Source organism: Pseudopipra pipra, chromosome Z (assembly GCF_036250125.1).
Source record: "Pseudopipra pipra isolate bDixPip1 chromosome Z, bDixPip1.hap1, whole genome shotgun sequence".
Lineage (NCBI taxonomy): Eukaryota > Metazoa > Chordata > Aves > Passeriformes > Pipridae > Pseudopipra > Pseudopipra pipra.
This window is the reverse complement of record NC_087581.1, coordinates 11,547,434-11,573,014: the sequence shown is the minus strand read 5'-3', so window position 1 is coordinate 11,573,014 and position 25,581 is coordinate 11,547,434. Positions and strand designations below refer to the sequence as shown.

The window sequence follows — 25,581 nt, the reverse complement described above, 5'->3', positions numbered from 1 at the left end:
CTCAGGTTAGATGGGATATAACTCCTTCTGCTCAGAGATATGTTGTTAATTGTAAGTTGAAGGCAAACGTTCACCTTCACTTGTGACTCAGAGCCTAAAGAAATTGTTGACACATAGGTGGTAATGCTAGTGTAGATATATCTTACAGAACTTCCAACCAAACAGATCAAATCCAGCAGAAACTGGTAAAGAGGAGAATAGGTTGTGTAGCTTTATATCCAATGAGATGAGAGTTAGAACTTTCCACTGAAATGTGGGAAACTAAGTTCAGGTCCACAGTATCTAATTGGGAGTAGTCTGTGCTCTACTTCTTCCAATAAAGTGTGAAAAGGAAATTATCTTATTCACTCTCTCCAATGTATAAAAACTCTGTTGTGCCAAATAAAATACAGGGAAGTATAATATGTTTTGTCATTTGAAGTGATAATATGTTATTATGCTTATGTATATGATTACAATGTGTAGTAAAATAATGCCCTTTCTTTGCTGTTTCTAGAGATCTCAACTGTACTGTAAGTATTGGGCAAATTCTACAGTCACTGTGGTTGTGACAGGGCAATGAAACATTTTATTATCTGGAACAGTATGTTCTTTCCAAGGTGTGTACAGATAAGTAATGTATGTCCCAAAAAATAATTTGTACTTCAATAATAAGTAACTGATGCAAGCAGTGCACTAATTGCAATTCTGAGACTTTAAGAATAAAAACATGTTCCAGAAATACCAAAAATGTTCAAAAGACCAGTTTCATTTGATGTGAGAATACATTCATCGCAGCTGTAAAAATAATTTAAAAATTATTTTGTATGAAACTAATTAATCCTTCTGGTTTACAGGTAAAACTAAACACTTTAAAATAACAACAAAGGTGTATCTACTTCTAAATACCCCAAAGAAACACAGCGGAAAATAAAGTAAGACCAGCAATAACATCAGGTGTTGCATCTATAGATAACACTACAGTCACACTACAGTCTAATTCCTGGGGACTGACTGCTGGTCTAAGACTAGGCCAAGGAATTACCTTATATTCATATGTACAAGGAGTAAGTACCAGTAAATATCTTAAACTTTCACTATTATTTGGCAAGCAAATTTGCAGACTTTTGGAAGGATACTTCTGAGTATTACTACCAAAGTCAGTAAACTATTTGCAGAGTTCACATGAAGTCAATGAGATTATTTGTAAGGACTGGAGATACCCAGGATAAGCGAATATACAGAAATATAGCTAATTTACAATTTGAAAGCACTACTACTTTCTCTAGTAATTTACTGTAATACTTTACCGCACATGGATGAGAGGCTTCCTTTCTTCTGTGAACATATGTTCCAGTAGCAATGCTAAGTGCTCTGTATACACCTTCAACTGGATCAGAGTGGGAGGCAAAATAAAGCAGCATCTCAGTATAGTCAAGCAGAGCAGGATCTTTTCTGGTATCAGCAAATAAACTGAAGAAAAACTATAAAAGGACAAAAATATGTAAACCAATTTCCATGAGTGGAATTTAATGGAATATAAATCAAGGACTGTAGAGAAAAGGATGAAATACAATAATTACTCCTAATAAGAGATACTGTGTTTAAAAGCATGTTAATGCTGTGTAAATCCAGATAAATCGTGTGTTTAAGTAATTCAAGGAAACAGAAATTGAATTTCACAGAACATGGAAAAATTAATAAAATCTTTTATCATGACAAACATGTTCAAAGCATTTTTTGTATTCAGGTCACACTATTAGCTCCCTCTTTCATGGAAACATCTATGCAGTGATCATTTGCCTCCCATTCTTTACAAAGCTGGTTACTGTGTAGCAAAATTAATGTTGTTCAACGAAGAGCACAAATAATTAATTCTGAATAGACTACTTTAGTAGGACAATTCTTAGATTCCTTTCTACATTATTCTGAAGTACCACCTGACCTCAAAAAACACTGAAACATTGAAGCAATTACAGAAAAAAAAAGACACAAGAAACTTTTGTATGAGACCTCTCAGGTTTGAATAGTGGTCTCTTCAAAAAACCTGTGTTTTTAGTTACCTTTATGAGGTGTTTTAGCCTATCTAAAGGCACAGATTGTGTGCAACTTTTTGTTATGCTTAGATCTTCATCTCCATTAAACCATAAGCCAACCTGATTAAAAAAAAAAAGTTTGTTAATTTTCACACATTAAAATAAGGTGGTCTTTAACTGTTCAACAGACAGGTTACTAAGAGCTTAATTCCTAAGTAGCTGCTTGTACTTTATAACAGATACTTGAGAAATTACTGAAAATTAGGTAGGAGAGAAGTGAATTTATGCTCTTGAAAATACATAGTGGTAAACTACACTGCCGAAAAAGCAAAATATGATGTGGAGTTTCTATGCATGTTCTGGTTTCCTCCTTTTAGGATACCATTTGCTACCTCCATAGCTTTTGTCTGAACTGTACTTTTAGAAGAAACTGTCCACAATTCAGGATGATGAAGGATGGAGTCATGGCTCTTCTCATGCTTGCCCTGCTCCCAAAAAGATAACTAATGTAATGCCTGCAGAGCATGTCCTCTAATGCCTACAGAGCCATAGCTACAGCTGTAAATTAAAAGTCCTCAGAACCAATTCTATAATACTAGACTAGGAAATATCAACTAGATCTAAAACAGGATAGGCATGAACAGACTGTAAGATCCTGTGCACATTCTCAGTCTGCATGCCTCGTAACTGTTAGCTTATTTTTGAACTCTCACACTTCAGTAAAAATTACAACAATAGAAAAATAGGTGCAGGTAGACCTGCACTTTTTGTGGGATTTTTGGCTTTGCAGAATTTGTTTCTTTGCAAGTCAGGGATGGGTAGGGATTGGCAGGCACCCCTACAAGCTTGAAATTAAACAAAGTAGTTCTGAAACTGACAGACTTCTGAACTAACACAGCCTTTATTTAGTTTTTGAAGAAAATCAACACTAGGTGATTGGAAAACAAATTGCAATAAAGGTCCTATAAAATGTATTTAAAACAGTTTGAAAATTATTTTTAATATCAACAGACAAATGCAAACTGGCAAAACTGTACATCTTCTGTGTACACGTGCACACACAGACACATATATCTGTGGACACATACTAGCTGATATTCATAGCTAGTATGGACTAAAAGAATGAAACAGCAGTCATTTTAATTATGATTAAGAAAGCAGAGTAAAAGTAAGTGAAAATTTAATGAGCAGAATTTTTCTAAAAGAAGAAAAATGTGTTCTTAATACTCCTTCATTAAAGGAGTATAAACTTGCTCGCTGAAAAATCTCTCTAAACTATGTGACAATTCAAATAGAATCTATCTTCAGAGAAAAGATCAAAGAATTTTATAATTTTCCAGGTACTCAAGGTCTGAAAAACAATCTTAATTTGAGGAAATAATTAATGGGAAAAAAAAATCTAGAAATGTTTCAATTAAGTACAGCTGATGAGCTGAAACTAAACCCCTTATTTCTGCTTGAGCAAGTTTTTTGTCTTATTCAGTGTCAAATAAGCTAATAGTCATCAAAGTGCATACACAAAGGTTTCTTTAAAACCGAAAGGGTTTTTACTTTAAATTAATGGTGAAACTAGGAAATGAAAGTAAAAAGTAAGCTTGATTTGTGGAAATATGGACATCATTAAGCCATCCATTTCCTGAAAACACTTTTTACCAGAAAGCACCCTCAAACCCAAAAACATTTAAAATTCAGACTGAGTTTCTGAATGTGAATAAACCCAATAATACACCATTCAATTTAGAGAGTTTAGCAAAACAAAACATGATTCAAAAGAGAAAAGATTTATAACCTTCAAGTAGTATTCCTCTGTAACAAAGCCTGATCCAGCTACATCAACAGCCTTGAAGCTATGCAGTGTTTTGAGGAGTTGTGTCACAGATGGCACTGGCCAAGGCTGTGCTGCTGCTACCAAGAATCTGCGCCAGTCAGTAAATTCTGCGTTCACTGAGAATGCAGATGCCAGATTTTCTAACTATAAAACCAGAATAATAAATATTGTCAAATATGTGTGCATAAACATACAAATATACTCTTTCAATATCCTGTGTGTTCTTGGGTCTTTTCCTGGCTAGGAAGGACAAGGTCCTGCAGAGAGATGTCACAGTTATATAAAAGGCATGTATCAGTAGAAAAACAGGCCACAAGCCACTGTGTGTCAGTTGATATCCCTCTAAATAAATACTCTTACTCCCCAAATAGGGCTCTGTATCTAAACTGCCTAGGAGATATCATCCTGAAACCCTGAACCATGTCCTGTCTGCATGAGCACCAAGAATTGAACTGACAATTCAGCAGCATGAGCACAAAATCTAGCAAATCCTTGGTCCCGTGCCTTGGCCCTGTTACTCTTAGAGGTGTTGACCAGGTGGCTTTCTCTGCTCCAGCATTATTGTCAGAAAAAAGCAGTGGTAGAAAAAATGCTTTGTGTCTTTTTACCAATGAAGACCAATGAAGAGCTGGTTATAGGGAGAAACAAACAGGAGAACACTCCTAAAATCTACTGAGACAGCATTGAAAAGGCAGTATTTGACAAAGGAAACCAAATCTGTCCAGTTCATTTCTGCACTGCTGGTATGGCGAGACCCTACTATGCACCTCTACACGACTTTCTGCCCTACACCCAGATTTCCTTGTCAAGGGAAGTGTCTGGGTTGCTCCAGACCAGAGTTTGAGAAGAATGTGTTCACATGAAGAAGGCCCTGGGGCATCACAGTGAGACAATTTGGTAACACTGTACATGTCATCTGTGCTGACACTGGCTGGAACACTGCCGCTTATTATTAATTGAAAATTTACTGAGATTCTAGTGAGTCACACAATGATGAAATGGTGAGGTAAGCTCAGAATAGCTTGTGCAAAATAAATATATACCTTAGCTTATGCTTCATGCATTTCCTTTTGTAAATAAGTTCTTGCTTTCATTATAAATTTAAAAGTCTCATTTTAAAATGGCACTTTTAAAGAAAGAAAATTTGGTTATTAAAATAAAAATAGCATTTATAAGCACTAAAAGTTCTCAAAGAACACAGAACATGGGATATATGCACATGTGGTCTATTAATAGACAATATTTGACTTGTAGTTTCCCCCAAACAATTAATTTGCTGTGCTAAGATTAGATTTTTATATACTGATGATGACAGCTGTGGCTAGTTTTCACTAAACTCAATGGAAATACACCACTGGGAAACTTTAAAATGTTTTACTCATGCAGTTCATCTGTGTGAAGAATATATGAATGAAGCTGTTTCCACATGTGAAATCCAGTAAAAATATAAATGTGAATCATGGTTTACTGTCAGAAATAACTATCAAAACATGCTAAAACAAGTAAATAATTTCATTCAATAGGCCTACCAGCAACATCTGAAAGTAAAATTAATCAGACAATTCAGTATGAAAGATTTGGAAAGATTAAATTCTAATTTTCATGTTCCTAAACCTGAAAATCTTAGATAAGTAAGTTTAAGGTCATACAGCTCCAGATTTTAATTTCCTGTGCTGGAATGAAGAACACAAACAGTGTTATTTTAACTCCTGGAAATGAATTTTCAATGGTGTCTAAAAAACCCCATGATTTGAAAATTGTAAATAAATATATTGCTGACAAAAGCATTTTATTTCTGGTGCAGTAGCTTCCAGAATCCTCTAGTGAAACAGAAGAATTTTAAGGAAAAACTGATATCCTATAATAACTATAATCTTGATTTTATCTTAATAAGGACAATGCTGCATTAATTGCACAATATTGCACAAACCAATATTCCAGTTGAAGAGAAAACAGGGGTTAACTTACATCTGGAAGTTTTAAGTTCATCCATCGATCAGGAAGGCAATTTACTCCACGATTCAAATTAACCAAGCGACTAAAAATGTCAATAAATACTTTCTTTCGTATGAAACCTAATAGAAAAGTCAATACCAAAAAATATATTTAGCATTTTAAATAGACTTCTTCTGTTAAAGGAAATCTGTTTTTTTTTAATTTTAATAGCAATGTGGGAAACTTATTTGTTTTGCTATTATGCAATATTGATAATGCTAATATTTTCAAAGCCAAACATAAAATTTCCTCATTTAAAATAAATCGTGTGGCCTATCTAATAGCAAAATACCAAATATTCCAATGCATTGCATTTCTTTTGATACTTGTTCTGATCTGCATTGTTATCGCTAATCCATCCTCACACAGTCTACACTGACAGTTAATGAGCATTCAAAAATACCAATCACACGATTTCTGTGTGTTGAATACCTACCAATCTTTTCCCCCACTGTCCTCTATTTTAATCAATCATAAATCTATCTCCACACTTTAAAGCATGCATAAGTTAGAGAATAGGATAAGAAACACAGACCATTGTTTGTTGAAATTTGAAACAAAATCGATCTGTTTAAAAAGCTTTTTAGAACTGACTTGCAGGAGTTAAAAATAGCTCCATTAATTTTATTTTATAGAAATCATTAGACAGGTAAGTCTAACAGTCCTATTTGTTTTTTTAAATAGGCATGGATTTGCTTATGAGCAAGCAAACTTTAAATGTTATACTCGGTATTAAAATGCACAATTATGTATGTAAAATTTAGCAGACAGATAGAAGCCTTTTCTTCCAGAAACAGACTTTGCTAACTCAGTGAGAATTCAAAACCTCTGCATTAACAAAAAAACCTGGAAAATAAGTTTCAAATTATTTAAATATTTAGAGAGAAAGCTGATTTGGTCAGGTTATGATCACTTCCACAGCATCAAAACTGGAAGTCTTCAGATTAACTTTAAAAGCATATACAATCAGTGAAATACTGGTAAGACTTACTTATTTTTTTTCTCTTTCCAGTCGAAAGTCTTGTCCTTTTGAAAAAGCACAGCTGTGCACATTTTATGGCTAAGAGACATTTTTGTTGGAAGCAAAACAGTGGAGTGAAATGTAACTTTATGAAAAAAGATGTAAGTGGTAGAAAAACTAAGAATGTTTGAATATTAATTTCATGTCAGTATTCAAAATCCAGTAGCCAATTTGAATTGATAGTCTACAGTCTCTGTTAATGTCCAATCAGAAAACACAGAATTAATGCCTTCAGCACATCTTAGTACAGCAGAGGAATCCTACACATATATAAGCTTGGAGAGAAGAGGTAAAAAACAGATTTGGGAAGGTTAAATTCTGTTGGGAGAGGAAGAAGGAAGGACTTGAAGCCATATATCCTACCACAATTTCAGCATGAAAGCAAAGGCTGCGGAAAAAATACTGGCAGACTGGTAACAGTGCTCTGATGTCACCTCGTGCAAGTTCTTGAGTTATCGACATTGAGAAAGAATATCTTCTAAAAAACCATGTAATAAACTCTTTGCTGTTTACTGAAGTACTCTGGATTGATGATGTAATAATTTAAGGTAACCAGAAATTTGTTTTTTGATGAAAACTTCGTGCTACAAGAATCAGATAATTTCCATATGGCACAATAAAGCCTGCATAACAAAAGCATCATTACTGGGTGACTTCATAAGTAATTCAATAAACCACGTAACATTTTAGTGGTTCATGGGGAGAATAGTCTATGGTCCATGAAGGAGCCAGTGTACACTTCACACAAAAAACAACAGGAAAAAGTTTTACATCTTCTTTCAGTCTCATTTTTTCCAAGTGCTTTACCATAAAGAGAGCAGCTATGATAATTTTAATTGCATTTTTTGCTGAAATTTGCCTTTCCACATCTGATTACTGACAATCTAACTTTTCTCACAACAGTTCAACTCCTAATATGATTTCCCTCTATGCCAATAAAGAATGTAGCTCCTGTATTTCCTATGAGCTTATGGCTTCCTGAAATGAAATTTAATTTTGTTTTTCTGCATAAAATTCTAAAAGGACACTAAGATCCTCATCTAATTTTTTTTATGAGGCTACATGACTTTAGAAACATACATAAAAAGTATTTGAGAGACAAGGAATTTTAAGAGGAATTGCATCAAAACTAATGTCTGAAATAGGATTGCAATCTAAAATGTTACTCACAATCATAGAACTTAGATTGGATTATAGAAAATGCTAGAATGCAGTTTTCAGGTAAATATTATGACAAACATGAATTACTGTGAGATATTTAAGTTCTGCCAGGTGATCTGCAGTATCTACCCACTTTTCTTCCTGTGTGGGAAATGTGAAGAAACACATCCTCTTTCAATCAGAGCTAAGCCATTTCCTATCCATTAATTATAGAATTGCTGATGTGCTGTAGGGCAATTTCTTTTACTTTATTACCTCCTCCTGAAACATCTAATGTAGGATAATTCCAAAGATATAAAAGTTCAAAAATTTCAAATGGACTGTGATTTAATTCCTCCTACTGACATATGTAGGAGGAATGATGAGGAAGTCTCAGAGAGACAGAGGAAATCCCTCATAAACATGTAAAAAAAGATAAGAAATACTTTCCTCACTGTGTTTTCAGGCATTTTGTCTCGATTTAATGTATTTGGGTATATATTACAGAGCATGGAATCATTTTTGAATATCTGATTATAATCTGAGACGAAAGGTGATTCACCATTTCAGTTCAAGAGCTGCTAATGCTTTATAATCACGGAGAGATGCCTGAGAGTGGGCAGCTACACAGATGGTACCGAGAAAAAAATACCAGTGTCTGCAAATGGCACTCTGCAAGTGGTAAAAGTAAATAATGTCTTCTAGGAAAGAACAAGGAAAACAATTCCCAGAATTGCCTTTGTCCACGTAACAGGACTCGTTTCAAAACAGGTATGCTCTTTATAAAATCTTTTTGCTAAGCCCAAAATAAAAGAAACCAAACCCAGTAAGTTTTAGTTGAATAATGTAGGAGAATGAATAGAAAATGAAATTATTAAATGTCCAGAAACATTTTTAATTAGAAGAGGTAGCAAGCACTGTGGAAAAAGAATCAGTATTCATGAAGATTTTGAAAAACTCAAGAGATGATGAAGATCAGTAAGTAAATTTCACCAGAAACAGATCAAAGTACTTTGAGGAAACAGATTGACAAACTGATGCATTTATTACACTACAGATAAAACAATTCAGGAAGGAATTTTAAGCACACTGGAGAATAATAGGATTAGAATTCAAAGTGAGCTTTACATGTTGGAGATACAGTCTAGAATAAAAGGACACTATCCAATAAGGATTAATGTCAAGTGTCCCACCGGGCTGAAACAATGAACTGCATAAACAGCACAATGGGAATCTTACTGATAAAGTAAAATTTGTATAGAAAAGTATCTAGGGACTACAGCAGATCACAATATTACCAGAAAGTACACATAAAGACATTGGAAATAATCCTTTTTTTGTTTTCTTCTCCCAGATGTTAAAGCTTCTGCTAGCATACAATTTTGGAATTTGCAGATCTACAAGGATGTACATAAACTAAAGACTTCCCAGAAGAAAGCAGCAAGAATCATCACAGGCTTAGAAAATATGTCCCAAGAGGCAAGGTTGAAGGAATTCTCCTAGTTTCATGGCTGAAAGGAAGATTATGAGAAAACATGCCCCCCTGCACCATGGAAGTGACTTCAGTGTTATAGATTCTAAATATACTTTCAGATTTTATTTCTTTTTTTTGTCTTCAGCTGTTGGACATTCTGGGAACACATTTTCTAATCTCAACATAGTTAAAAATTTCCCATTTGAAAACTTAAGAGGGGAAAAAATCCTCTTGGCATTATCTGATTTAAGAGGAAACCCTCAGCATCAGCAATGCCACATATCTAATAAGGTACCTTGTACAATATATATCCTATTGCTTCTTAGGTAAAATATATCTAAACTTTTTTTTTTTTTGGTCTGAGAAATCACAGATTAACATATTTCAATGATGGATCTTCCATAATCCACTGTATAGTTCACAGTACTGATCCTTTTTCTGATCCCTACAGATTAACTCTTCTTGAATGGACTAAAATCCCTTCAGAAGGCACTCATTCAAAACTTACTCCATTTCTGACATACTATTTAGAACTAGATATATGCAAAATACTAAATATATATGTGTATATGTGTGTGTATATAGTGTAGTTACATGATATAGTACGGTAAGGAACGGTATTGTGCAGTTTCTGCTATTATTACACACATTTTACAGCGAAAGTAAAGAGTTGATCTTGATTCAGAAAAGGGGTTGATTTAAAGGTGAATAATCTCACATTCATTTCTCCCAAATTATCTCTAGTACATCTTCATTACTGTTGGAAGAAGTAAGAGGGGTCCTTAATGATTTAATTTTATCTATCTTTTGATACAAATCATCGCTTTTTCTTTGATGGTAAAAATATATTCTGCTGGTATGCTTTACCTTGATTGGAAATTATCAAGTAGAAAGTTGCATTTAGAATATGTATAATTATGAAAATATGAAATCAGATACTTCTCTGAACTATACTTATTCTCAGCTCCTAGATAAAGAATCAAGATAAAGCATTCTTATTACAACTTTCAAAAATATTTTTACAGGGGGGAAAGAAAAGTGGTTCAAACTGTGAAGTATATTGGTCATATCCTGGCTGTAAGAGTACTTGTTATGGGAAGACTGATTTGTGCAATTAATAATCAGCAATGGATCTGTTCTGCCTCTGTAGAGAAGTCTTCAGAAGGATAAGTCTGAGAAAAACTGTGAAGGGTCATGTTAAAGCTTATCTGGTTTGTAAATTTAATCAAGATCTACAAGGGGAGAACCAGATTTAGCCATAGCATGGTATGTTCTAAAAATATTTTCTACTCTCCCTAATGTTAAGGAGTTCATGCTCTTCAACATCTGCTCAGTAGAAGCTGTGTCTGGTGAAGCAGTACTGGCAGCTTCCATGCAGGTAGCCCAGGCATGAGCTTCACTACTCTGGTGTGTGTTTATAAATTCAAGTTTGAAATCATCAGTGCCATAACAAAAATTATGAATGTTTTCCCCCAAATCCACGTTATGTTTACGACATGGTACACAAAACATTATTCCCCTTTCATCATCATATTTTAACCAGGAGTATTTTGTTAGCCATATTTTTGGAAATTGACGATTCGTCTTTCTTTTCTGATGTTCCAAATCTTTCTTCTCTTTCCCTTTGTCACCAACTTCTCTCTTGCTAGAAGAATTACTCTTGCTTTTAAATTGCTTCAGTGCTCTTATGGCTATAATTTAAAAAGAAACAACTAAATATATAATAGTTATTATTCCATAAAATATCAATTGCATATTTTCTTTTTTTTGTCCATATTAATCTTGTTAATTTGGGATTAGACTGTGACTTGAAACAAACAGCCATGAAGGAGAACAAGGAAAACAGAGATCTACTCTTAAATAATTTGGAGACTACCCAGGATTCTTGTAAGAAATGGTCGGTTTTGACTTCCATTTCCTTTTGATTATCAGGGGTTTGTCAGAACATGCAATCAGTGAAGGGCTGCAGCATCAATACTATTTTGGAAACAAAGAAAAGCAGAATTAGGAAGAGGAATTAAGAAGGGTATTCAAGGAAAAATGTCTCCAGAAGATACTACTGAAGTCACAAACTTATTACAATGCCCATTATACCTGACATTAGCAGAAAAGTTAAGTTGGAGCAAGTCTGTAAATACATAATCAAAAACCTGACAAAAAAGCATAAGATGCTCTAAGGCACATGTAGCTGACATGATTTTCTTAAGATGTATTTATACACAGAATGATTTTATTACTGCTTTCAGAACAAGGAACTGTATAAGCTTCTCATTTTGTTCTCCAAATTAAAACAGTCTTAAAACATTAACATTTCCCAGATTGTTCTGAAGATGACCTTTCCTGTATTTTGTAGGAGAAAACACCATAAGCTGAAATTTTTGAAAATTTTATCTCTAGAGCTTATGAATCTCCTACTTTTGGCCAGTAATTTAATGATTCTTTTAGTACATTGCTGCCAGAAAGTTAGGACTTTAAAAGAAAGCAACCATATAAAGATGAGAAATTACATGCAGAATGGAGGCAAGACAACTAGAAATCTATTTATTCACTGTGAAATAGCAAAAGTAAAGTCCTGAGCAAATAACCTAAACCCAGTCTGACTCCCCGCCCTCCTTATTGTGATGTGTACGTCAAGAGGCAAAATTTATGATTACATTAAGCTAATCATAGAAGGAAATGCCGTTCCTGGTGCCTTAAAAGGTCTGAAGAAAACAAGTTTTTGTATGCCACTCTTTTCTATTTTACAGGAAAGAGCAAATTTTAATATATATTATACAATTTGTGAGAACTCTCTGTTCCCATTGTCGTAAAAAATGACAGTTTGATTGTTCCATTCTATTCTAAGCATCCTGAAAGGCCATAATATTAAAAAAAGTTAGGAACATGCAGTTTAAATACATTTGAGTGATCCTTTCAGAGAACTTTAAAACTGAGGTAGCAGTTGTGGTCCACATGGACAGCAAAACCAATTAGACCACAGAAGGTTTTTCTGACGTGCACAGGTACCATACCCAGGATCCAAAAGATGGGTAGAAGTATTCTTAACATACAGTAAAGATTTAAAATCTTCCCTAGCATTAGGCAGCCACAAACTCACAAGACTAGGTGAAAAAGAGTTGGAGAGATGGATTAATGGATCTGCAACTTCAGAAGTCAAAGGGTGGAAGGGACAAAATCATTGTAACATATTTATAGTGCCTACTGCTTCTTGAGGGCTGTGGGCACCTGTAGAAATTTCCTGGAACTTAGAAAATAAGGGTCAGAATAGACCTGTGATCCACTGCCAGGGATAATATTCTGTGTAAGACGAACCTTCAATGTTACCAACATTTTTCAGTTTCCATGCAGAAACTGGGAACATAGGAAAAGGAAAAGGTGGGATCTGTTGCAGTAGTACTTTGGAAAGAACACAGGATACAAAAGGAAGCCAGCCTGTACTACTTATGAAGCAGCCTCTTTTTCACATAAAGTTTGTCATCAATGAAATCAAAAAGTAGGAAAAGCTACACAAGGTAAACTTGTTTTTCATTAAAAACTTTTTAAAAGGTAGTATCATTCCCTGATACACAAGGTGACATTAGAAAGCCTTTATATGTTTCAAAAAGCAGTGCAGAAACATCATAAACAAATGCAAAAAGTAATTAGTGAAGAAATTAAGATTATGACTGCAAATGAAATTGAAAACAGAAAAATTAAACATCCAAAAAGGAGCATTAAGAATGACAGTAGTGCAAGTGTACGCTGGATTTGTATCGTGTGAACCAGGACTGGGACATTTAACCAAAGAGCAATCACCCTGCACAGATATAAAAAAGAGATTTTTTTAATAACACACCAATCAGCAGAATATTTTCATACAGGCATGAAAATATTTCCCTAAACTGACAAAGTAGTATATCTCTAATTATTAAAGATTCAGATTATAAATTTACATAGGCAACAAACCTATACTAGAGATGAGAATTATGTTAATATTTCCTTTTCATAAAATTTTACCAGAACATTTGAACAGATTTTCACTGAGAAAAATATTTCCATAGTAATATCAAGAAGTTTGGATGATGATCCATGCAAGTTATGCACCAGACTCTGTAGCATGAGTGAAATAAACCTTGAGGATGAATTATATTCATCTAACTTTAGTAGTCTAAAAGGCAATAATACGGGATACTTCCATACTTAGATGAAAAAGACAAGAATTTCAAATATATGATTCTTTCCATCCAAGTTATTGAGAGACTAATCACTCCCTGCAGGCAAATTTCACTGTAAATATTTACATCATCTATTTACTAATTATTACTGATTCTGCTATATGTCCAATCCTAAATAGCAAGAATTGGGATTTTAAATTTAGAATCACAGAGAGTAAGGTATTTCTGGTGCTGTACAGATGCTATGAGGAGTGAGGTCCTCTGTTGTGCTGACTGAAATCTTAAAATTGGATATATATATATTAAAATGCACAGAAACATATACAACCATGTTAAATATGTTCCATACAAGTAATTAGATACAGAGATTTATAAACACCATAGGTAAATAGTCGCAAATTTCTGAAATTCAGTAACATACATGATTTAGTAAGAGATATAACAGCAGGTTTAAATGGAACTTTCAGTAGAATTACCAAGTTTTCATCTAGTAAAAGATACGTCCTCTGTCTACAAACTTAACCTTTCTTCTTTTCAAGTTTTAAAAAGCACATTGAAAATAAATAGTCTCGAAAAAATGTAAGTTAGAGATGATGAACCTATTTCTGTGCTCATATATGAACTTCAATCCCTACATACTTCAGTCAGGTCATGATGATTACTAATGAAAGATCCTGAATTGCTTCTAGAGTGCTTGGGAAGAGAAAGCATAATCTATAGACATTATCCAGGGTCAGCATAAAATTCTGATTCAAAAAAATATTATATTAAAAAAGTAACAATTCAGCTGAACTACATGAACACTTTAATATATCTATTTGTTCCAAATCTAGCAACACAGTAAAATTCAACTGACAAGCCTACAACTTGAAAAGAAATAGCAATACAATTTGGTTATAGGCTGTCCTTTATGTTCACATCTTAGTAGCCTACTTAATAATTTCATAAATATTTTAAACGTTTTTTGTTATTTGATATAGAAATTTTTTAAACCTGACTGAAGTTTATTTCTGATGAATAATGGCTTCTATAATTAAATTGGAATGGTTCATAAAGATCATGACTATGAAAAAAAAATAAATTTAAAATTCCTTTGTGTGATTCAGTCATAAGATGGAGAACATAGTCTGGGATAGAATCCAATTTGATCTGCTTAGTAATGCAAAGCCATACCCAAATTGCATTTTCTGAAGCATCTTTAGAAGAGAACTAAGACATTCTATATGTATGCTAATTGTAATGACAAGAGATGTGGTCATAGGAAGAACATAGTGCTGAATGAAAGCAAAGGGGATGAGATTTAATAGATAGTTTAATTTTGATTATAAGAAGAGCACACATCCAAAGAGACCATAGAAGAGAAAATAAAAAAAGTAAGAGTTAGTAGCTCTACATGCCACAGCTTTTCCTATAAAAAAGCATTCCTGAGGTAACATATTAGAGCACTGTCAACAACTTGATCAAAAGAGTTAGTGAAATCATCAATTATTGGAGAGCCGTGTTGAGTTTGGGTAATGGCATGTGGAATAGTAAAAAAAAAAAAAAGTATTTCCTTATCAAATGAAAGACTGTCAGTAGGTAGGAAGGTCCAGCATAAGCTGGGTTTTTTTTTGTCCATCGCTGCTTATAATGGAGAGTAATGTGCTTCCATGGAGAACCAAGTGTGCAGGACAGTACAAAGTTGTCTGTGGTAAACCGGCAGTTCTTTAAAACTTTAAATTCCTAGGAAACACAAAACTGTTTACAATTTTTATATGAATTCTTTTGTGAATATCAAAATTCTTTAAAGCATATTGGCATGCCAACTTCTAGCTTTTATTTTAGCAATTTGTTAAACATATCTTGAAAAGACTTTTGACATTTACCAAATATCCAGTAAGAAACCTGTTTACATGTTCACTTCTTCCAACATAATCACCCCTTCTTTGTTACTCTTTATGTGCTTGCTTTCTAAGTAAAAATCTGCTTCATGTAATCTCCATAATGCTTTATAAAAGCCTAATATGCAATTTTGAGAACCACTTCAGGAATTTTGCTATTCACATACGACAAGGAGATTGGCAGGTTTATTCTATTTAGACTTGCCTAATAGCCTATGCCTCATGTGCTTGTTTGAGTGGACTTCCATTAAACACTGAGAGATCTGCTTGGGTTGGTGAGAATAAGAAAAAATAAGATGTTTGGCAGCACATCTAGATCAGTTTAGAGGTTCTCCAAGGCAGGGATTTGTTTGTTACTTTTTTGTATCTGCTTTAGAGCTGCCGGTCAACAATTTCATTGCCAGTGGGCTGGGTGCTTTAGTGTTTTCCCCTCTTTTGTTCAGTAGAGACTAACTACTAAGGAGGCATGTATTTTATGTTCAGCATTCTATTGAACAAGGGGATATAGATGGATATGAAAAATTTTCCTGATGTTTTAGGAGAGAAATGAGTTTATAATGAAGGGGAGCGGTTGCCTTAGGAAATGTAGGACACGATTTATGTTGTCTTAAAATAAGAAAAAGAATGGGAAGAAGTATTTTAAAGATGACTTGCACAACTTGTGATTTTCATCCTAATTCAGCTATCCAGAAAAGGTGACTTAATAGTCACCAGAGACTAGAAGAAAGCTTTTGCATGTTTTTGGGACCTTATTTTATACAATAATTCCCTCCCATTGTCCCAGACAACATGCACCACCATTCCTTTACTGTCTCAGGACTACTAAGTCAAGATATTTCGTTTTTTGGGTACCATGCAAGTCATGTTGGGTCATTTTAGTGAATATAATATTATCAAAATGACAAATATTGTAACAGATAAATATTTCAATTGTTTTCTTGCTAATTATTACAAGTATACAAGCAAAGTAGTTGGTCTGTCTTAAAGTTTGTAATAGACAAATTTTTTTGGTTTTAAATATCTTAAAGAATGAGTGACTTAAAACCAAAAAAACCCTTTTTAAGTGAAAGGACCAGTCATACTGGTATCTGTGTTCCACCTCTCTGGCACTATCTAATTATTACAAACATACAGATTTTTTAGTTTTATGTGTCATAGTGTATGCAATACTATCTGCAAAATTAGTCTCTACAGAAGATTTTGAAATGCTTACACACACATCCACACTCCTCGACTATAGATGAGATGATATGCATCTCTCTAAGGGAAAACTGTAAACATCTTTCTGCCTAAAATGGTTTCATATGCAAAAGGAAATTGGAATTGCTCTATAAATATTCATAAAAGCATTTCTGAATAAAGCATTTAATTCAACATCATAGTGCCTTTGTGGCCTTATTACATTGGAAGAGTTGGATTTAAAATTGCAAGTAGTTGTTTACACACTGTATTTCACAATCTTAAGGGCAATCATACTAAAATTTTATATGGAACACTGGTAGTAATGAAACACTGCAAATATGTGTGTAACTACTTTCCATCTCAGTTTAAAAACTGCCTTACCTAAATTATTTTGTAACATTTGTACAGTTGTAGGAAGTTTTGCAAGTAAGTCTCTTCAACCATCCTAAGCCTAAGGTTCCCATAATTAGCAGGCACCCATATGATCAGTGCACATTCAAAGGAAAAGAAAAACTACATATTTGAGTTGACAAATCACATTATCTACGTTAAGATCCAAAACAGCAGGCACACATTGACTGGAGGATATAATGATTAATAGTTATAATAGACCCTTTATAATAGTTTCATGAAAATACTGATTTCTTTAAAATTGTGTTTTAAAATAATACAGCTTCAGTGTTCACTGAGCTGTCATTTAGTAAACAAGTTACAGACTTGAATCTTTAGCAAGCATGAAACGTACCCCTCTAAAAACATATTACAGAGGCAGCTGTTGGAGGAATATTAAATATGTGGTCCTGTGGATACAAAGCCCACAACAAAGCCATTAGAAGCTTTCAAGCGGTCTGGTACTTTACATTTTCAGTATTCTGTACTACGAGTTTTCTATGTAGTGAGATCTTTAACTCTAGCATGATCTTCATCAATATGTTTAGTCATACTAATGTTTAGCAGCTCTCAGTTACTCCAGATTGTGAGTAACTTAACAGCCCTTTAGGAGTTAAAAGGAAAAAAAAATCTCCTACCTTTAGGTGCCACCTGTAGAAACTGCTTATGAAGATTAGTGAGTTGTGAAATAGTTAGAGTACTTCTAGAAGTTTTTATGCGTGGAACTTGTGGTACAGGAACAGGGTCAGGAACAGGGTCAGGAAACATTTTTACATCGCCATTGATGAAGAAATCTGTGTCTTCTAAAGTCATTTCATATTGGATTTTGCTAGAACTCTCAACATGATATCGTGCAGCCTCAACCAGCTTTTCAACACTGTGAAAGTGCAAGTGAAGAAAACCATGAGTACTTCTAAACACACAATGTTAATAACATAGCTTTAAATTTTAATGTGTTTACACTTATAGAGCTTTTCTGAAATAAGAATAACAAATCCTCTGTGCAAATCCTGTAATCAGCAAAATCATTATGAAGTCTACTCCTCCTCTAGCAGCATGACATCTTTTGACTACGGTAAGAAATTTATATAAAGTCAGATCTAGGACACAAAAGAGACCAGATGGAAAAATATGAAAGCACTTCCTAGGGCAGCATTGTAGAGAGGCATATGAACTCCCGTTTCAAATGTAATGAGTACAATTTATACAGGGAAAGACATTAGCTGTCTGTTACATCCAACTAGACACAGGCTTGGAGTGTCAGAAAAAAAGGATATGATGTTCTGTAAATACTGTGTCTTTGGTAGCACTTGTTGTCAGGAGATCAAATAAAACTGGCTGGAAAGCAGAGGCTTTGCCTGCTTGAACTACTGCCTGTTAAAGCCTTCACATCCTACATTCATGTCTTTCTTCTCGGGCATGCACTGAGATGGATCAAGTAGCACTGTCCCAGGTATGATTTAAAATTTAGTACAGGGCAGAAACATTTTACAAAGGGCAAAGTGACCTCTTTTCTTTGGAGAGTAAAAGCTCTTTAATGATATGAACAGAAGTCATTCTATGCCAGATGGTCTGTGTCATACAGTGTCCAAAGCACATTTCAGTTACTCGGACAGAAAAATTGCAAAGGAGAACTTTTTTTAATGGTCCTTGAAATAATTTTGAGAAATGTTACAGAAAGTGGTAATAACGGTAGGTGGAATTTTCCAACATGTGTAAAGCACAGGAAACAAAATGATCTCACATTCCAAAGTGACAGAAGCTATGGAAATTATACAGAGCCTTCTACTAAATGGAATAACTGGCTGTCTGCTTGTAAATCTGCCAAAGCTGCAATCCAATAAACAGACTAGAAATATATAACAACAAAATAGCAAAACTGATAATTACCTTTACAGTTATCAGCAGAACCTTCCAGGAAATCAGTTATTACCACTCAGGTATTGAAGATAAAATGAAATTTCAGTTCATGAAATAAAATTATTATTTTAAAATTTTTTTCCCAAATTATTTCTCCTTACATAAAATACCATATTTACTACTATAGTCTAGGTAAAAAAAAATAAAATTGTTTAAAATTGGTATACATTACCTGGCCATTTCTGCCAGGAAGGTGGATCCAAGCCACTTTTCCATATCTCTGTAAGCCTCTTCTGCTTTCATTTTTAGGTCTTCAAGAAATGCTAAAGCTTTTTCTTTTATAAGTTCTAGTCGAGATTTTGTGGCTGCCTCTGTTTAAATGGTAATGTCATAATGAGTAATATTTATAAAATTTTAGGAAGTTCTCAGTCTTAAGCACTTTAACTCCATTAAAACACTTAATTTCTCATATTCTTGAACAAGTTATTTTCTCAGAATCATCTCTATTGCATCCTGTATTTTACAAAAGTGTGTATTCTATAAGCATCAGAATTCACAAGGCAAGAAATAGCTTAATAAAACTAACCCAGTGGTGGAGGGAATGTTAAAGTAAGCAGTGACATTGAACAAAATTAATACAGCAACAGACCTAAAATCTTAATGATACAAGTGTGAGTACTCTGTTATGAAAAAATGTTACAGAAAACACACCTAAATCATTACGTATGTTAATCACACGAAAAGTTTGCTTTTCTATTTCTAACCTCCAACCCTTTAAAATTAACCTCACTTGTTCTGCCCCATGCTTCCTACATATCCATTTTACACCTTCAAACTCAGGTTGCATTAGAAAAGAGGTTGATTATTGAGCACTAAGAAAATAATTCAGCTCTACCAAAATTATGCATAGAATATCTACATGAAAATTTTAAAAACATTGAGAATTTAATGATAATATAGTTTAATATGGTCTGCTGGCTCCTCTGGCACCTTATAGGACCTGCCAGTACCTAGAGGGGCCTTATTAGAAAGACGGGGACAGACTTTTTAGTAGAGCCTGAGCGAACGGACAAGTGGTGATGATTTTAAGGTAGAAGAGGGTAGATTCAGACTAGAAATAAAATTTAGTGTGAGAGAACTGGTTACTGTAAAACACTGGAAGATGTTGCTCAGGGAGGTGCCCCATCCCTTAAAACATTCAAGGTCAGGTTGGGCAGGGCTCTGAGCAACCTGATCTAGTTAAATGTGTCCCTGCCTTTGACATGGGGGTGGACTAGGTGAGCTTTAAGGGTCCCTTCCTATCCAAACATGACATTGTATGATTTTAAGAACAGGATTCCAACTGCATGAAAAGACAGCTAATAAGGCAATATATTGAGAGATACATGGAACTGGCAAAAAGCCTTAAAAAAAAAGACTAAGGAAAGAAGACCAGTAGATAGTGATTATTTTCAATCCTTAAGGCAAATTCAGTATTCAACTTGGTTTTTCTTCATATTTAACCCTCTGTATGACAGAGTCTTTTAAATAAATAATATTTTATAGTAATTGGTACAGTGACTTCAAAGTTAAAGACTGTCACATTATTTATATAACTATATTTATTGCACATTCTATTAATTTTTAAAAATACTTAGGTTTGGGGATGAAACCTTCTTTAGGCAACCAATGTAAAAAGATGGACTGCAAAAAACAAAAAATAAGGCATTGTTCTTTAAACATGATATTGCAGTCACAGCATAATGCAACTCTGCACAATTTCTGTTTTGAGCAATAAAGAGTTGATGTTCAACATTTTAAACATTTGCGTCTCACAAAGGAAAAAGTAAAGGTTCTAAGTTGAAAGTACCTTAGAGGATACTTTGTGCCTGTGTAGTCACCTTTCTATAGTACAGTTTAAGGCTGCCTTAATTGTGACTTCTCTGCACATTCTTTGTGAAGCTGCTATCAGTAGTTACAGATTTTTGTTTAGAAGTAGGCACTGCACAGTTCACCAACAAAGCTGCTCTCTTAACAGTAACAGAGTAAAAGGCAAGGTACTTTGATGCAACAGAGAAATGATACATGAAATCAACATTAAAAACTTAGCAACTATCCACAACTAATGACTTTGCTAGACTCAGTGTAGCTGTATAAGCAAAAGAACAAGTTCCCAAAGCTGCAAGTGAAACTGTGATTCTCAAACACCAACTACGTGCCTGTGCAAATAGAAAATACAGCTCAACGTGTTTAGCGTTCCTTAGGTTCTTGGATTTTTTCAAATCATGGCTGGGCTTCGCAAACGAAGATTTGGGAAGGGCTCTACCCACATTTGTTGCAAGCACGTTGGTGGCTAAAAAGGCCAATACGAGATAGATTTTTTTTTTTTTTCAAATATAGGATAAAAATAAAGCAATGCAAAGAAAACAAAACACGTTAATGAATAACATTCATCCTCATGCTACTAGGATCTTCAAAGTTATTATTCTTCTCCTCACTACTCCAAAACCATGGAATATTTATTCTTAGACTGCTTTTGTATTAAAACATGTTGAAAGTGGTAGGTGTACAAGCACTTGATCTGATTGGACCTGAAGAAGCCTTATGAATTTGTGTTTTGTTCATTAACTGCTGTTTGCCCTCTAACTTTCATAATAAAATACTATGCAATAGTTAGCCCATCAAAGAGGTAACATGTATGGTGATGGGCTTGCCAACTGCTGCCAGATAGAATCTGTAACAGCTAGGCTCTATCTTCCCTTTAGTGATAAAGAGGTATTTTTCTTTTAGTTTAAACCCATCTCCAAAAAAATTTTTAAACCTCTTTCAATCTAGGACTTCTTTTTCTCAGACATCTACTTTTGGCTGAATTGGCTTGGAAGTTATTGGATAAGACAGATAAAGAGACAGAATAACTGAAAAAATACGTAGTTTTTGAAGAGTCTGTCTGTAAAGGAGCTTGGAAGAATAAAGAAAATCTGTATCCTGCTGCTTGAACCCCATGTGGCTTGAAGAAGAGGGAATCAGAGAAGAATATCAAGGAAATATACAACTGCCAAAAAATTCTTTCCCATATCAAAATATTTCAAATACTGAACTCAATTCAATTGAATACTGAAAAGTGGCTAGCCACCAATGCTAAGCCTTTACTCTCATGGCAAATATTTGCTTAGTCATGCCAAATTAAATTAGATGAAAAGAAACAGAGAACAAAAAGAATGAAAATCATATTTCTACTTTTAATATATTTATCACAAAAGCACTGGCAATTACCACCCTAAAAAAAATCCTGATTTCTCCAAACACTACTCTCTTCCTTTCTTTTTTCCTTCTTATCCATCCATTTTCTCTAGTGTTTCTGGCTAGTTTTGACTATTACACTACCTAAATTAGGAATAACAATCACCTCCCAATATAAATAACCAAATAGTAACATACCCTCATGTTTCAAGGCACTCAGATGTTCTTGTTTTATTTTAAGTGCCAGTTCTTGTTTCTTTAATTCTTCTGGGTCTAAAGGAATTACACTGACTTTCTTCTGTGATCCTGCAGGAAAACAGACCTTTCAGTCTTTGGATTTTGCTAGTAAATTTGTGTATCAATATACAGGCACTTATTAGCATATTTTTTTTAAAGAAAAATTATACTTTCTACCTTACTTGATGTGATCATTATGAGAACATGCAGGTGGGTGCTCAGCTATCAAATGTGATTTACATCTGCAAGTCATGCTAAGATTAACACTCCATAAACATACCCCAGCATATACAACTGTATTAAAATTGCTCAAAGGACATCCTAAAACGTATTTCTGAATGGAAAAATCATGACTGAGTAGGTGCGCCTCTGTTTTGACCCTAGATGGTCAGAATGTCCTGTTTGACCCTAATATCTACCAATTTATCACAACCAGCAGATAAATAAACATCTTTTGAATAACACTTGTTTCTTTATGTCTTTCCAAACCATTCTGTAATCTGCATTACCAGCTTGTTTTAACTTGTTTATCTATGAACAGATACTGTAAAGGTATTTTATAATGTTTTTAGAGATTCTGTAGCCATGTCACTTTGGCTATTACTCAAAAATATTAAAATGTTTGTAATTGCTTTATCCTAGAAGAAGAGCAGATGGGGATGTTACAGAAAAAAAAATAATGACCTCTGCATGATACATAAGGTCAACATAAAGCAAATGGTCAAATCGAGAAATGACAAAACTACATGTGCTAAATTGTATCACTCAGTTACTAGCCCACAGCTCTTTCCCAGGGAATTCTTGAGTCACAGGAACACTACAGTAACGCTGTGTTTGACATTAAATCAAAGTTGATACTTCAGTTACAAATCATCAGTTGACACTTCCTCTTCTACCAGGAGGAATGCACAGCTGAGTTCTCATTGCAGTTCTATCACTTTATGGTTTTGTGATTACAGGTAAGTTGTCTGGTACAAGTTAGGAACAAAAATTTAGTTCCAAGAAGCAATCCACAAACTCTGACCTAGCCACTTAGCATACAGCAGGTGACGACTGCTGATTTTTTTCTCACAAAACTTTTCTAGAAGTCTGAAAATCTGCTACTCTCTTGGGCTGGACTAAATGCTAAACTAAGCCTCCGGCTCTCTGGGGCTCACAATTGGCTAAGTATTTGCAAGGCTATGCTTGTTCGACCTACTAAGTAAGGGCAGAATCAACCAGAGGGAGAGAACTGAGTAGAGTGCAAATTAAATGTCCGTAAAAGAAAAAAAGTCATCTGCTTTATGCACAATAACTCTGCAGTTACAGCTTTCTCACTTGGAAATGGAGTACCTGAATTTCAGGTTACCCTCGCATCGCAGGGCATGAGCCCCTCTCTTGACATGTAGAATGTCTACACAAAAGATAAAAGATTCAGGCTACTAGCCTTGCTTCCTGCTGAAGTTAGGACATTTTGCAGGAAAAAAAAAGTGGAACTTACATAAACTACTACCTGCACAAGGAAGTAGTTATGACAAAATGTATAAACAGCCTTGTACACCACAATCCCTTCCAGCAGACTGCCTGTTCCCCTTTTGCAAATAAATTAGGACAGTTTCTTACCAGGCCTACATTTGAGGTCTCCCTCAATAGGAGTTGCTTTTTTTTGAGACTATAGATGATATTAGATTCTATGTTCTTTATTTACACCACATTGCAGTTACACATAAAAATTATGGACATTAATTGATCCATGCTACTATATGGCTACTAAATTAATTTCAGTATATTTTAAGATACTGGATAATTTACTCATTCCATTCCAGTCCTATTATTTTAATTGTTAAGGAATGCAGTCAGTGCAGCTAGCTTTGGGAGCTGCAGGCTGAGTTCTGGGTGGTGGGAGCCTGAGACAAGAGGCTGTGAACTGGCACCAACCCTTTGCAGAACAAAGGGCCCGGGGCCCTGCCAGGGGACTGGACACCCAGAGTCACAGCAGGAGACAATGACCCCAAACTTTCGTGCACTTAGACTGTGAGTGAATAAGAGCCCAGGGTTTCCTTTGTTCAGGGTCCTTCCTTAAAGGTACCAGTTCAAGCTCTTATCCTGTTGTTGCACCATGATTAAATTATTTTAAGGATCCAGACGTCTGAGACTCTGCCGTGGGAAACCTGGGATGGAGCCTGAAAGGAAACCTGGACTGATTGTGCAAGTGTGGGCTGTGTAAGGAATCAATTGGGGACCTGTCCATTCACTGGAGCCCCATGCTTTGAAGGGACCTCAGTCCCAGCTCAAGTGGTGCAGAGTGTGACTGCCAGAGTGGCTCCTGGATGGTCAGACAGGGAAATTTCCTTAATGTTAATATTTGAAATATTTTGACTTATAGCTGGCAAATAGGCAGAATTTAATAGAATTTTATTTAATTTGATAAACTAATTCTAACTATTCCATTCCATCCCAGTACGGAACATGGAGAAAAAATATTTATGTCCTATTTAGAATCTTTATTCCTACATATAAAGACAACATATATGTTTAAATAAATGCAATTGCCATTCAAAAACCTCTGCCCTTTTTTATCACTACCAGCTTTTTATACTGACATGTCACACTTTGCATTTTAAAAGAGAAAGTAAATACAAATTAAATATCTTGGCTTATTCATTTCTGTATTACTCACATATTTACATTTCAGTAATTTCAAGCACTGCTGAAACAAAGCTTGTATTTTAAATACCTTTCTTCTTAGTAAGTGATTTGGTAGAAGGCTTTCTGACATCTTTCCCAGCAGCTTTGCCTGAGCGTTTCGGATCTTCTTTCGGTTTTTGCTGCTGATGTTCTTCTTCCTCCATTTCTCTAAGCTCTATTTCAGCTGTTACCTTGACACCATAGTCACACACAGCACAGTACATAGCATGAAGTCTGTGCAATTACTGTTTCAAATTCCCTATATTTGCTGAAAATACTTAATGATAAGTAGACACATAAATAAAGGAGATACTTTAACTAATTGATTAAACTTTGATTATTTACCAAAAATATAATTGTACATCAAAAATGCAAGACAGAGACAGAGTGGGTTTAATTCTGTAATCATTCCCTGTGGTCAAGGAAAATGTGAGAAATGCAAGAATCAACAGTACAGGAAGCAAGCCTAAAAGTTATGTGGCAAGGGTGCAGAAATTCATTTATTTTTAAATGATCACA

The 25,581-nt window shown here is 34.5% G+C and overlaps 1 protein-coding gene across 24 annotated transcripts in view; it reads right to left on the bottom strand.

Moving 5' to 3' along the window:
* SPEF2 (sperm flagellar 2) overlaps positions 1-25,581 on the bottom strand; it is a 109,168-nt gene that overhangs the window by 40,021 nt on the left and 43,566 nt on the right. For 11 of the 24 annotated variants that reach the window (XR_010426498.1, XR_010426497.1, XM_064641261.1 and 8 more), the window contains 9 exons: positions 25,112-25,253; positions 22,357-22,464; positions 19,172-19,310; positions 17,718-17,956; positions 6,830-6,898; positions 5,812-5,918; positions 3,805-3,987; positions 2,043-2,135; positions 1,290-1,463 (listed from right to left, as the gene is read on the bottom strand). Coding sequence is in view for 22 of the 24 variants with exons in the window: in XM_064641261.1 (XP_064497331.1) it covers positions 1,290-1,463; positions 2,043-2,135; positions 3,805-3,987; positions 5,812-5,918; positions 6,830-6,898; positions 17,718-17,956; positions 19,172-19,310; positions 22,357-22,464; positions 25,112-25,253 (1,254 nt within the window). In the remaining 2 variants the exon portion in view is untranslated. Of the gene's footprint in view, positions 1-1,289; positions 1,464-2,042; positions 2,136-3,804; positions 3,988-5,811; positions 5,919-6,829; positions 6,899-8,870; positions 11,165-13,278; positions 15,365-17,070; positions 17,141-17,717; positions 17,957-18,380; positions 18,504-19,171; positions 19,311-20,800; positions 20,949-22,356; positions 22,465-25,111; positions 25,254-25,581 lie in introns of those variants that run through there. The other 13 variants (XM_064641264.1, XM_064641266.1, XM_064641268.1 and 10 more) reach the window with 12 other exon arrangements.